We start from the raw sequence: 14728 nt of genomic DNA, 5'->3' as shown, positions 1-14728 counted from the left end.
TAAGAGGGCAAGTCGGGCCCACGCCAACTGTACATGCTAACTAACAAGAAACGGGGATAAACCATTTGAAACCACACATTTGCAACGCTGGCATAGACTCGTGTTTGAAAGGTTAATTGGAGGCTGCGGAATTTATTTGGAGACGTGTCTGCGGAAGTCATTATAACATCAACAAAAACGTGTGTGCAAGTTGCAGGACTGAGAACCATTTATTTCTAGTATAAACACATTTACACGTTTGGAGTAAAAACGCTGTCCCCACCTCACATGATGAAAACAACTCCAGAATTACGTTTGGGGTTTGAGTCGGAACGCTCTGGAACAGATTTATGACGCTAACTAAGGTTGAGTGGTTAGCACGCTGGCCTCACAGCTAGGAAACCCGAGTTCAATTCCTCCCTCAGCCATCTCTGTGTGGAGTTTGCATGTTCTCCCCGTGCATGCGTGGGTTTTCTCCGGGTACTCCGTTTTCCTCCCACATTCCAAAAACATGCTAGGTTAATTGGCGACAAATTGTCCATAGGTATGAATGTGAGTGTGAATGGTTGTTTGTCTATATGTGCCCTGTGATTGGCTGGCCACCAGTCCAAGTTGTACCCCGCCTCTTGCCCGAAGACAGCTGGGATAGGCTCCAGCACCCCCGTGACCCTTGTGAGGATAAGCGGTAGAAAATGAATGAATGAAAGTAAAACATTTAACCAAATGTTACGAGTTGAAAATATCAACTGATAATGAAAATGTGATCCAAAAAAGATGAATTTGGCCAAAATCAAATCTGTAAAAAAAATTATAATAATAAAGTAAAATCTCAGCTGGACTTAAGAGCTTCTACGGTCCCCATGATTGTGGGCGCCTCTGGTCACATGACTTGGCAGCCATTTCCCTTCCATTTTTAGCTCATTAGACATCAACAGTGTTTCTCCATGTTTGATCATGAATGAGTAAAATTAGCGGGCTGCACGGTGTTGAGTGGTTAGCACGCAGGCCTCATAGCTAAGAGACCCGAGTAAAATTCCATTGGTTTTCTCCGGGTACTCCGGTTTCCTCCCACATTCCAAAAACATGCTAGGTTAATTGGCGACTCCAAATTGTCCATAGGTATGAATGTGAGTGTGAATGGTTGTTTGAAAGAGGAGGAAAACAGAGCCTCTCTACCTTGTCTATATGTGCCCTGTGATTGGCTGGCCACCAGTCCAGTGTGTACCCCGCCTCTTGCCCCAAGACAGCTGGGATAGGCTCCAGCACCCCCGTGACCCTCGTGAGGGTAAGCGGTAGAAAATGAATGAATGCTATGTAGTATTGTGTTTCTCCTCTCATTCTGTGTGGAAGTGGTAAGTTTTCATAACCACGGTTTCATCCATCCTTTTTCTATACCGCTTATCCTCATTAGAGTTGTCCCCAGCCAATGGCAGGGCACTTATAGAAAATCACTTATTATTATTATTACATATTTTAGAGTCGCCAATGAACCCAAACTAATGTTTTTGGAACGTGGGAGGTAAAAACCCACGCACGTGGAGAAGTGGGGATTCGAACCCAGGCTTCCCAATCTCCTGACTGTGTGGCCAACATGCTAACCACTCATCAACCATGCGGCAGCTGCTATTACTTTTCCGCTTAATTTATCTTCACTCTGGCAAGTGTGGAACTGGTACTGACCGCAGCCTGAGAAGCAAACCTCAGTGAGTCACCGAGCACGCACCCTCGGGTGAATAACGGAGCCTTAATTAATGATAATAAACAAGCCTAATGTACTGTAAAATGTGGAACAATTGGTCTTGGACCAAGGCTCCATCAGAGTGGACAGAGTGTGTGTTACCATGAGGATGCGACGGTAGCTGTCCCGGTCGATCCCCCAGAGTTTCAGATCCGTCTTGGCCTTCACTGTGGCGGCTCTTGGAGTCCCGTAGATCAGGGCCAGCTCACCGAAACTACCGCCTTCTCCGATATTGGTCACCCATTCCCCGTTCACGTACACCTGTAGAGAGGACGAGGGACACAGAAGAAAGGTCAAAACTGTTGTCGCTGGGTAGACGTTTTTCCATCCCCGTTTCTGGGAATCCAACTGAGAGCGGTACATTAGTTGATTATCGGAACTGAATCCCGGATGAATTGTAGTCTACAGCATTATAGTCTACACACATGAATGTTTTCCCAACCGTACTGTGGCGAAGTCGGCTTTTCTCATTCCATTTCATCAGCCAACATCAGTTTAGTTGTTCGATTGAGGTTGGGGGGTGGTGGTCGGGGGGGGGGGGGGGGTGGATTTCTACAAGATTCCTGGTGTGCATTTTTTAGAATACTTATGTTTTTGCAGTGCTTCCAACATTCCTATTCACCTTAAGTCATCCCCTTCACACTCTTCTTTCCGGGCAATGTGATACGTTCCCTCGGCTTGTCCCACAAGTATTTGATCCCCGCTAAGCCATCAGATGAGACCCTCTAAAAGGCTTTCTATCCCCTTGTCAACCCATCAGTGCATTTTTTTTTCTTCCCTTGTTCCGACCATCCCTTTGATTTGGGGGAGAAGGCAGCACTACCTTAAAATATAAAATACATGAATTGTAGCATACATCAAGACAACATACACTATTCTGTTGACTTAAAAATACAAAGAGGAGCAACAGAGGCAAGGGGGGGGGGGGTCATTCATTTAGTGACACAATTGTTACAGGCCATTATTCAAGGCTCAGTCGACCACAGGGGACTCATCCGTCACAATAACCCGGGAATCCTTTTAATTGTTTTTATTTTTTTTTATTTTTTCCTCTTTCTTGCTATTTCCTCATTGCTTATGTGCTGTAAATACCCGCCCACTTAAGTTCTCTGATTGGCCGAAGACACAATTTTTTACTAAATCTTAGTCCAGGGGTGGGCAAACTTTTTGACTCGCATTGATATGACAAAATTTACGGGGGGGGGCAGACTATATATTTTACACGTAACAGTCCACCTGGTATTATTGTATCTGTAAAATTGTCATGCAATCTGCTATTATTATTTATTATTTTATATTTCTATTTAAATATTTAAAAAATAATAAAATATTATAATAATTACAATAAAATTAAAATAACAATTATTATATTATTATTATATTATATTATTATTATGTAAAATATGCAAATATAACAATAATATTATATATAATTAATATAATAGCATTAGCATGAATATAATAATTATAATAATCATAATAGTTCTAATAATAATATAATATAATAATAATAATAATAATAATAATAATAATAATAATAATAATAATAATAATAATAATTATTATTATTATTATTATTATTATTATTATTATTATTATTATGTGCTTGTGTCCCTTTTTTCAGGAGCACTTTGTAAACAACAGCCCATGTCAAAAAACGAAATTGATAAAACCATCAAAAGGTTGGCTCAGGCCATGATGCCAGGTTGTATGTTGAGTTTAAATGAAATACTTTGGAAAGATTGGGCGGGCCGTATTCAAACACTTGGCGGGCCGGATGTGGCCCCCGGGCCGTAGTTTGCCCACCCCTGCCTTAGCCAATCCTCATTGCTTATGTGCTGTAAATACCCGCCCACTTAAGTTCTCTGATTGGCCGAAGACGCAATTTTACTAAAACCTTAGCCAATCCTCGTTGCTTATGTGGTTATCTCACCCCCACCCTTGTCACACTTGTAACACTCTCACACTGCGCTGCAGATTAGTTATGAAGTTCCTGATATATTTTAGGCGGCTTCGGTAACGTGCAGTAACGGGGTGTCGAAAATGGTAATGGTGTTATGCTGACAGTAAAAGTAATTAGCTTGATTATCCGTTACTGAAAAAAGTAACGGCGTTAGTAATTTTTATTTTTATTTTTTTTAAGGGAATCCTTTTAAAAAGATGATTATGTTAGCAAACATAGACAAAGAATCTTGCAAAAGTGCTGCGTCAGCAAAGATGGAAAGTATGTGTTTTGTATCCTGGGCTGCAGGGAGTTGAACTAAAATAATCTCTATTGGCGATACAAAGCCAGTAAAAGTAAAAACTGTGAAATATACTGTAATTAAAACTTGATTGGCAGGATCAAGTAAGTACAGCTAAGTTCCGGCGGTACAATGCCACCATCTTTGTGCTTATTGTATTTGTGCATCTCTCAGGTGGTCCAAACGCTCAGGCTTTGCTCAGCAAACCTTGCCGATCAGCTTCTCTCTATGAAAGCTCGCTGTAAGCCGACAAGGTCACTTCCTGTCTGACCCTCTTGTCGGCTACAGTTTTATATCTCCACTGAAGTCTACTGTCAGACGAGCAAAGACAAAAGCTGTTCTTAGTTTGGAGTGGAAGAACGGGAACAAAACGGAGAAGGGGAACATTGTCTCATTATGAGACTTGCGTTTCTCTATGAAAACCTTCTCATAGCGAAGGCCTTCAGGTTCCCAAACGCATCCTTGCTCTGCTTCAGCTCTCTTTAAACACAAGCATGAGTGTATGAGTGTTACTTGATGGCCACTTACGTCCACTTCGCCTTGGTCAATCACGTAAAAGTTGTCCCCTTCATCGCCTGCAGGGGAGAGAAACAGGACAGACTTGAGTAGGAAGCAAATGCTCTTGTAGTGGTTTACATAACTTTTGAGTTTGCTACAGGTGGTGTGGGATCAATTCCCACTGCAGCGTTCGCTATCATGAACATATTTTAAAAACAACGCAATTCTATATATTGTACAAATCAGTGATTTTCAACCACTGTACCTTGAGAAACTGTCAGGTGTGCCGTGAGGAATTATCCAATATCACTTTTTATAGTTAACATTGATTAATCATCATTTGCAAATATTATGTCAATAGCCATGAATATATGGACCCAAATATTCCAATTGCATTTGGTATATTTGCTCAAACGGAAAAAAGAATTGAACAGGGATGGAATATTCCTTTCCCCAATCCAATTCAGGTATCTTGTACCTGCTCAAACGGAAAGTTCTTCTTTGTGTTGTTTATTGGCGGTTGGCAAGCAGCTTTCGTATGCATTACCGCCATCTGTGAAACAGAATCTAAACACTTCTATATGCCATTCACAAGTCCAGTTTTATTAAAAAAAAAAATATATATATATATAAAACATGTCCTGAGTTTAATTATAAAATATTAGCAAGATTGAATTTGATCTTTTCCTGTTTAAATTTATCCCGGGTGCGTTCTTTCAGCGCATGCTCAGATATGACGTAACATGCAGATCCAGACGTTCTTCACTTTTAAAAATGGAGGCAAGCAATCGGCATTGGACTGCTAAGCAAAGTTTGTTTTTGATTCAAATTAAATGTCAAGACTGCACAGACGAAAAACTAGTTATTCCAACAAGTGAAAGAAAAACTCGGGGAAGCTGGTATCATGTGATGTTGATGTTTACGTTTTACTGGGCATGCCCCATTGACTATTCTGTTTGATTTTCACGGCGCATGTAGACAGGAGATTGGAATATTCCTTTCTATGGATACCATTGTTTCCCGAAAGGTCATTCGGAAAGAGAAAACTCGTCATGTAAAAACGTGCCTACTGTCGAGTGCCTGTGGTGTAAAGACTGGCAGAGCAATGTAATATTGGTCCGTGTGGCAACACCTACCTTGTTCCTCCGATAGACTTAATGATGCATGTGTTAGGCCATGGTGACATTGTGTAACAATTTTGGTTAGTGGTGTGCCACAAGATTTTTCCAATGTAAAAAACGTGCCGGGCGGCACGGCGGTCGAGTGGTTAGCGCGCAGACCTCACAGCTAGGAGACCAGGGTTCAATTCCACCCTCGGCAATCTCTGTGTGGAGTTTGCATGTTCTCCCCGTGCATGCGTGGGTTTTCTCCGGGTACTCCGGTTTCCTCCCACATTCCAAAAACATGCTAGGTTAATTGGTGACTCCAAATTGTCCATAGGTATGAATGTGAGTGTGAATGGTTGTTTGTCTATATGTGCCCTGTGATTGGCTGGCCACCAGTCCAGGGTGTACCCCGCTTCTCGCCTGAAGACAGCTGGGATAGGCTCCAGCACCCCCCGTGACACTCGTGAGGAAAAAAGCGGTAAAAAATGAATGAATGAAAAAACATGCCGTGGCTCAAAAAAGGTTGAAAAACACTGGTATAAATGATATTAGATTTGATGCAATTGTAAAGTTAATTTTTAGTTTTAGGTTATAAAATAAAGAAGCAAAGTCATTTTTTTTTTTGTCATTTTGAAATGAGTGTTCATAGTGTTCTTGCTGCCACTATGAACAGAATACACAATTGTCAACGACAAAAGCATTCCTTGCTTTCACAAATCGACACAGCCGATTGGCTGATGATGCCTAAAAGCATCTTGTCTGGAGATAAGCATGGAAAATGTCTTCCCTTTAATTACGCTATCTGTTACACGATGATCGGGGGAAATGATTAGAAGGGATTGAGCGCCACGTCGTATATATGATAACTGCGACGCTGCACCCACCACCATAACAGAAATGCTAGTATGCGTGGATGCTACAAAAAAAGAGTGTGATTGTGTGTGTGTGTTTCATGTTCACCTGAAGAGTTGAAAGGCTCCGTGCACTCAGTGTGTAAAGTTCACAGGAGTTCACACGGCTAATTAATACTGAGAGGAGGGCGCTCGTTCATCATACGGCTCTATTTGTCACACAAAAACGCTCCTTGTCTCTCTGATGGCCTGTCTTAGCCCAGACCCCCAGACTCGCACACACACACACATACACACACAAGCTGCCGTAACCTGCCCCCCCTCCCCAATTCTCTCTCGTTCTTTCATCTGGTATCTCTCTCTTCCCCTCTCACTCTGTCTTTCCTTTCTTCTGCTCTTCCTGTCTTTTATCACGTTGGGTCTCCTTTCTCGTGCCTTTTGAGTTCAGGCAAATATTTGCCCATTCAGGTCTACTTTATTCATAGTGCTGACTTCCTAGTAGCAAAAACTATATTTTGGCATTCAAACTACCCAAGCTCGCTCCCCCCTACCCACCCCGTCCATATCGAGATTGGAATTCCGGCTGCAGTAAATGCTCCTTTTGTTTGAAAAGGATTGGAGCTGCAGCCAATAAGTTGTAGTTCGTGTCTAAATAGTGCTAAATGGACCAGTAGCATGGGGAGTTGGGGGGGGGCTTCTTGAAGTTGTACAGTAGTCCAGACAAGAGCAGTGACATCAGGGCCGTGTACACCGCATACCTTTTACTCTATAGTGTATATAACAATGGGCTGTCTGGAAAGTGGGGGGTGGACGGGGCAGCAAACTTGCCAGACTCATTATCTCCAAATTAGGACCGATTCGCTCCTGGAACTCGTCTCGGAGACGATGTGGGAGTGCCTGAGTGACTGTGGGTGTTCAACACAGACGACTTCCCTTTATTCTTTTCTAATAATTGAGTGATAATTAACATATGTAGGTTGATAACAATAACACATTTATATGTATTATCAGGAGAACCAGATTATAGACAGGAGGGAGCCACCTGTTGTTGCCCAGCAAGGTGCACTATATTCGGACATGTGCTCCAAGCAGCTGGTGTGCTGCCACGGAGGTCTGGAGAACCGGAGTATTGAGCCCTCATGTTTTTACAGACAGTCAACAGGATTCGTTTGGTCAGGGATGGTGACATTTTTTGGGGAGGGGTCTACCACTTGACTTTTTTTTAATGGCTGTCTGACTGTGTCCAACCTCAGCAGCAGTGGCCTTGCTAATGAAGCCCATCGCGCTCAAAGTAAAAAAGCTTTTTTTGTATAATTTTTGACCCATGTCGTTTTTGAGGATTTTTCTACTTCCTTAAGATCCAACAGTGCAAACATTTTGATCAAATTTAATTCCTATAACATTGGGGGTGCATCGCTGTCACTCATACTATCTTACCATTCTTGCAGTATGCAGTATTTCGGGTTTTTAAATAACACATTTGTGAAGTTTTCCTTCTGCCTTGTGCCACTGGTTTGCACTCAGGTCCACCAGTGTTGACCACACACCACACCACTTATTATGTTGTTGCTACATCAGTGAGTGAATACAGGTGAAAACTGGCCTTGTACCTACCTTGCTGGATCACCGTTTCACCAGCGATGTGGGTAACCCATGTCATTTTTGAGGATTTTTCTACTTCCTTAAGATCCAACAGTGCAAACATTTTGATCAAATTTCATTCCTATAATATTGGGGGTGCATCACTGTCACTCATATCTTACCATTCTTGCAGTACGCAGTATTTCGGGTTTTTAAATAACACATTTGTGAAGTTTTCCTTCTGCCTTGTGCCACTGGTTCGCACTCAGGTCCACCAGTGTTGAGCACACACCACACCACTTATTATGTTGTTGCTACACCGCTAACCACGACACATCAGTGAATGAATACAGGTGAAAACTGGCCTTGTACCTACCTTGCTGGATCACCGTTTCACCAGCGATGTGGGTGACCTATGTCATCTTTGAGGATTTTTCTACTTCCTTAATTTCCAACAGTACAAACATCAAATTTCATAACTATAATATTGGGGGTGCATCGCTGTCACTCATATCTTACCATTATTGCAGTATGCAGTATTTCGGGTTTTTAAATAACACATTTGTAAAGTTTTCCTCCTGCCTTGTGCCACTGGTTCGCACTCAGGTCCACCAGTGTTGAGCACACACCACACCACTTATTATGTTGTTGCTACACCGCTAACCACGACACATCAGTGAATGAATACAGGTGAAAACTGGCCTTGTACCTACCTTGCTGGATCACCGTTTCACCAGCGATGTGGGTGACGGGAAACATGGCGTCAAATATGTCGCTGGAGGAGACAGAAAAGAGAAGACGGTAACTATTAGAAAAACAGCCACACACGTGTTTGTTCTGCTGTGCAGTGGAATGAGGCCGAGGAGCCACAATCACTGTGTTAACTCTGTCATCTTGAGGCCATTCTTCACTGCCTATCATGCAGCATCGCCACAGAGACCAGCCTGGAACTCTCCATGACCCTGGTGCACACACATGAACTTGCACACAACACCTCCATTGTGCACCATGCACAAACACACAAAGAAGAGCACAAACGTTCCTATGCTGGTTATCCTTTTGTGACAATTAACACTTAGCCAGCACAGGAAGTGAGCTTGTTTAAATAACGAAACACAAGCAAACTCCCAATTATTTTCACATTTTGGTATGACGAGTCGGCCTAAACCCGACTCCTGTGTTGGTACAGAGCATGATCAAAGCTTTTTTATCTGGGAGGCGCTGAGAAAACAAACCAAATGGCAGCTTTGCAAAAGCACTTAATATCCGTTTCAGCCCGGCAGCGAAAGCGCTTGTTAGCCTTGTTCAAAAACCGGGCCAGTTAAAATGCACGAAGCCAGCGTGGATTTGAGTTCCACCGCTAAGGATGTGTCGGGGCACGAGGAGGCTCAGTATCCTTCCTCTGCTCCGCTCTCTCGCCTTTGGGGTATATTTATCTACCTAATCAGTGACATACCACCCGTCGTATAGAGAAATATATTTGAAAAAAAAAACAATAAAAGCGGGTCAGGCAAATCAAAAACCTGCTGAGTGAATGTGGAGCAGGTTTAAGCTTGTTGTTGAATTGCTTGATCGTTGAAAGCGTATTTGAGCTCGTCTGTCTGTGTCTGAGTATATATTGCCTAAGAAAGCACACGCAGGTTTGTAGAAAATGAATATGTCTGCTAGCCAAAAACACCACAAAAGTCTTGCTTTAAGTCACCTTTTGCATGGAAAACAGTAAAAAAAAAATACCATATTTATTTCAATAAGGTAATAAGGACAGGAACAAATTAGAATTTGACCAACTGTCAACTGTACCTGTTGATTTGTCCAAATAAAAATATCAGGACATGACTACGACAACATCACTACTACCAGGAGAACCAGACTATACAGCAGGAGGAGCCACTTGCTGTGGCCCAGCAAGGTGCACTGTATTCAGACACATGCTCCGAGCAGCTGGTGTGCTGCTACAGAGGTGACGAGAACCGGACTATAGAGCAGGAGGAGCCACTTGCTGTGGCCCGGCAAGGTGCACTGTATTCAGACACATGCTCCGAGCAGCTGGTGTGCTGCTACGGAGGTGACGAGAACCGGACTATAGAGCAGGAGAAGCCACTTGCTGTGGCCCGGCAAGGTGCACTGTAATCAGGCACACGCACCGTGCAGCCAGTGTGATGCCATGGAGGTCTCTGGGAAACCTTTTGCACACTTTTAAAGGCTATATCAGGTGGCTGGTAAGGTTTTTTGTGTGCACAATGTTTTTTTTTCTCTATCATCCCAGAGCATTTGGTACAACTAGCGCACAAAGTGAATGTTTGTTTACAAGTGAGCTCAGGAGAAGTTACAACAGGCCGGAGTCACAAGCAGAGAACAAAAGGAGAGCTTGATTTGCTCACCATCACATTACAGGTAATCTCACCTAATCTGTTATGAGATTGATCAGTATTCATTTCTCACGAACGTTGCGGGGGTGCTGGAACCTATCCCAGCTGTCTTCGGGCCAGAGGCGGGGTACACCCTGGACTGGTCGCCAGCCAATCACAGGGCACATATAGACAAACAACCATTCACACTCACATTCATACCTATGGACAATTTGGAGTCGCCAATTAACCTAACATGTTTTTGGAATGTGGCAGGAAACCGGAATACCCGGAGAAAACCAATGGAATTGAACTCGGGTCTTTTAGCTGTGAGGCCTGCGTGCTAACCACTCATCTTCCGGGCAGCCCGCTAATTTTACTCATTCATTCATTCATTCATTTTCTACCCCTTATCCTCACGAGGATCGCGGGGGTGCTGGAACCTATCCCAGCTGTCTTCGGGCAAGAGGCGGGGTACACCCTGGACTGGTCGCCAGCCAATCACAGGGCACATATAGACAAACAACCATTCACACTCACATTCATACCTATGGACAATTTGGAGTCACCAATTAACCTAGCATGTTTTTGGAATGTGGGAGGAAACCGGAGTACCCGGAGAAAACCCACGGGGAGAACATGCAAAATCCACACAGAAATGGCCGAGGGTGGAATTGAACTCGGGTCTCCGAGCTGTGAGGTCTGCGCGCTAACCACTCGTACACCCTGCAGCCCAGATTGATCAGTATGATCATCATAACTCCCTCATATCGGCCCGATAATGACGCTGGAGCAACTTATAGTACAGAAAAAAAAGAGTACAAATACTGAGCAAGACTTCTAGACTACTACTAGATCTATTTTCATACCATTTGCCCTGTTTTTGACCTTTTGGCACATTTGCACAATGTGCACACACAAGTGAAATGAAGGCATTCCCTTCAAATAGCCACAGAATGGGGTCTGGTCGGCCAGACAAACATCTGCAGGAGCTCACTCTTTACATGTGTGACCACCTTTGCTCAGTCAGCTTGTGGTCATGGATAACTAACATTGTGCGGTGAATCAAAATAACTTCCTTGGCGAGACATTTGACAGGCGGGGATCAGTAGAAATGAAGTGAATCGGATGATGCAGGCGCTCCTCGGTGGTGCGACGCTGTGCGGTGATGATGCATGATGCGGCTAATAGGGTGTCCAAGACTGAGCCTCGTTGCCCGTCACGGTGCGAGGATCAAAAGCAAGTGAACCTGCGCTTAAGGTAATTACCCTTGACCACTTGGCCTCTCTCCATTCCGTCCCTGAATGCATCGGTGAGCACAACAAAGACAAATTCACGCAGGTAATTACTTCCTCTCATCTTCACCTGTCCCTTTTTTCCTTTTTTTCTTCAACCCCGACTTCCTCCCGGTCTGTTCTCAATCATTATTTCTCTTCCTGTGCCCTCTAAGTCTCTCCTTTCTCCACCTATCCCTCCCCATCGTTAGGGTCTATCGCCCCCGTCCCTGCCTGTCCCAGATGGAGTGATTCATCTTGTGCTTTCTGCTATCTTAGAACCCTGACCTTGTGGAAAGGTAGGGCAGCCCTGAAACAATGGATGTGCTGTTCTGACACAGCGCAGACAGAAAGGCACAGAGTCCACTGTGACGGGGGGCTATGAAGTTCACCTCCGCCCAAGAGGACTGAGGGGGGGGGGCATTAACATTTCTATTTTCCCAACTGGCATTGTTCTGTTTCCCTCAGCGCCCAATCCGTTCACAATGCTGCACATAGTCTTTGTGCAGGCATCACACTGACACTGTATGTGTGTTCCTACCAGTCGTGGAATAATGGCACCGCTGTGCTCATCATAAAAGGTGGCGAGCACGTCAAAGACGCATCAGTTTCAAGCAACCATGCCAAAAGATGCGCTCACAGGCAGCTTATATTAAAATTGATACGGTGGGAAAGAAGACACCCCCCCGTGTAACGCCCTGCATTGTACGACGTTAAATAAACAGAAAACAAAGCTACTTTTGTTTGTTATTGTATGAAACAGTGACTGTGCTTTTACAGTAAAGGCGGACCGATATACGATCTTCTATTAGTCAAAAAATTGGCACATTTCTCAATAGTTCTCAATCAGAAATCACTCCTTACTCTATTGCTCTCTGGTTCTACCATATCTTACTTATTGTGTGGAAATATGGGCTAATAACTATAAAAGCAATTTTCACTCGCTAAATGTACTGCAAAAAAAGTCAGTAAGGATAATTCATAATGCCGCCTACAGAGAACATACTAACTCCTTATTTCTAAAATCACAAATACTTAAACTTGCTGATATAGTTCATCTTCAAACAGCTAAAATAATACATAAGGCTAAAAATAATTTCAGTATGTGGAATTAAACTATGGAATGGATTGAGTAAGGAACTCAAACAATGCACAACGATGAGCCAATTCAAGAAACAATACAAGCAGTTGATGTTTGCTAAATACAAGGATGAAGAGTCTTGAACCAGTCATGATGTGCTATATATATATATCACTATATTGACACTTACTATGGTATCCATTGTGTCATTGTATGGTCATATCACCTTGTACTTCGGTACGAGGTACATTATAAAAAAAAAAAACAAAAAAAACCAAACTGTATTATGGAAAGCAGGAAGTGAACAAATGTAACAGTTACTGATTGTAAAAGTACCAGATGGAGGGGTAGGATTTAATAAGCTTTGCTTCTTCCTACTCCTTTTGGACATGTGGAACTGTGAACTGTGGGATGCACTCAATTGTAATTGTAAACCGGCAACTTGATGACTGGAACAACATGCTTTAATTACAGCTTTAAATGATCAAGCACAATAATAATAAGAAGAATACAAGTAGGAGTGTTATTTATGTCTTAAATGGACTACAGCTACTATATTGGGTAATACCAATGTAAAGGTGCCTATGTGGGGGTTATTTCATGTCTATAGCGCACTAATAATGTTAAAAACCATATTTAGAAGATTGTAAAAAGCTGTTCTAAAATATTCAATGTATAAATCAAGAATCCTACTGCGCAGAAATCCACTTATGACAGTGATGTCTGGAAGCAATTAAGCACGATAAGCGAGGGATTACTGCGTATCCTAAAAGGACAGCTCCTGTGTGAGCGTATGTTGTTTTCTCGAGTTTAGCGTAGCTTGCTACAAAAAAAAATTCTTCGACGGTAGATGCCACCAACCTCAAATTTTCCCCAACCCCTTATTTTGAGTTATCCTGGCCAATTCCTGTCAGAATCGGAGTGTTTGCCCTCCTTCTTACACCACAGCTGTTTATTTGCGATTGTTATGTGTTTTAATGGGCCGCACTGTTGAGCTACACAAGCCCTTAAAGGAGTACTTTGGGTGGAACATTTTATGTAATCACCAAAATAATCAACCACTGCACCGCACGCGCTGGGGGTGGGGGGGTACTTTCCAGCTTTGTGTCCTGGTTCGGGTAGTGCTGTGTTCGCTGGCATGCGGTGAGGACTTGAAGGCTTCATTTTCGCGAAAACCACAGATGATAGTTTAGACTGCTGATTCTGGCAACCGAAGACAATGGTCTTTGTTTTTGAAAAGAAAGAAGCACAATTCCGTTATTCGTGTAACCACCCCGAGGACACCAAACGTAACCTGCACCTGATTCTTGTTTATATAATCATTTTACGCGTCAAGGCCTCAAGGTAACGTATTAAGTTACCGTGTCCCAACGGATAAAGTCAAATGTACTTTTTAATGGTGGTGGCAGTGATCTGGGAGTATTACAATATCAAATATTTTGGACGAGAAGGTGGAAACATGGAGACCTCCTGGAGTTCTGCAGAGATGGTTGGACATTATGGGTGACATGCTACAGTAGTGCTGGTTGTTTGGCTGCCAAGAGCAGAGTTGTGATTAGTCAGCACGGAGCGTACAGATGACTGCTTTGACAGGGAACGTTATTAGTTATTGGAGTGTGATGGGGTTCAACCATGCTGAATGGCTCTATTTTCGCCAGTTTCCATGGCAGCTTATCTCAGCGTCTTGTTCATAAGATTGCTCCAATCGCCACGTTTACATGGACCCAAATATTCCAGTTCTATTCGGGTTATTTGCTCAACCGGAAAGAATGTAACCTTTGTATACACCTCATTCCGAAAGAAAAGTGCCAATCCGAATGAATATACAATCGGATTCACAGGGGTGGAATATTCCTTTCCCCAATCCGATTGAAGTATCTTGTAACCGCTCAATCGGAAAGTTGTCAGACTGCGTTCTTCTTCGTGGTGTTTTTCTTCTTCTGTTGTTTATTGGCGGTTGGCAAGCAGCTTTCGTGTGCATTAGCGCCATCTGTGGAACAGAATCTAAACCCTTCTATACGCCATTCAC

At 43.1% G+C, this 14728-nt stretch overlaps 1 protein-coding gene across 3 annotated transcripts in view; it reads right to left on the bottom strand.

The window, feature by feature from the left end:
* The window catches only part of prkar1b (protein kinase, cAMP-dependent, regulatory, type I, beta), a 59201-nt gene that overhangs the window by 13025 nt on the left and 31448 nt on the right, over positions 1–14728 (bottom strand). For all 3 annotated transcript variants that reach the window (XM_058048357.2, XM_058048354.2, XM_058048355.2), the window contains 3 exons: positions 8710–8771; positions 4489–4535; positions 1820–1978 (listed from right to left, as the gene is read on the bottom strand). In XM_058048357.2, the coding sequence (XP_057904340.1) occupies positions 1820–1978; positions 4489–4535; positions 8710–8771 (268 nt within the window). The remainder of the gene's footprint in view (positions 1–1819; positions 1979–4488; positions 4536–8709; positions 8772–14728) is intronic.

This window comes from Doryrhamphus excisus, linkage group LG16 (genome assembly GCF_037039965.1).
Source record: "Doryrhamphus excisus strain RoL-2023G ecotype Guam linkage group LG16, RoL_Dexc_Guam_v1.1, whole genome shotgun sequence".
NCBI classification, from domain to species: Eukaryota; Metazoa; Chordata; class Actinopteri; order Syngnathiformes; family Syngnathidae; genus Doryrhamphus; species Doryrhamphus excisus.
The sequence above is the reverse complement of the archived record's forward strand: the minus strand, read 5'-3'. Positions and strand labels throughout refer to the sequence as shown.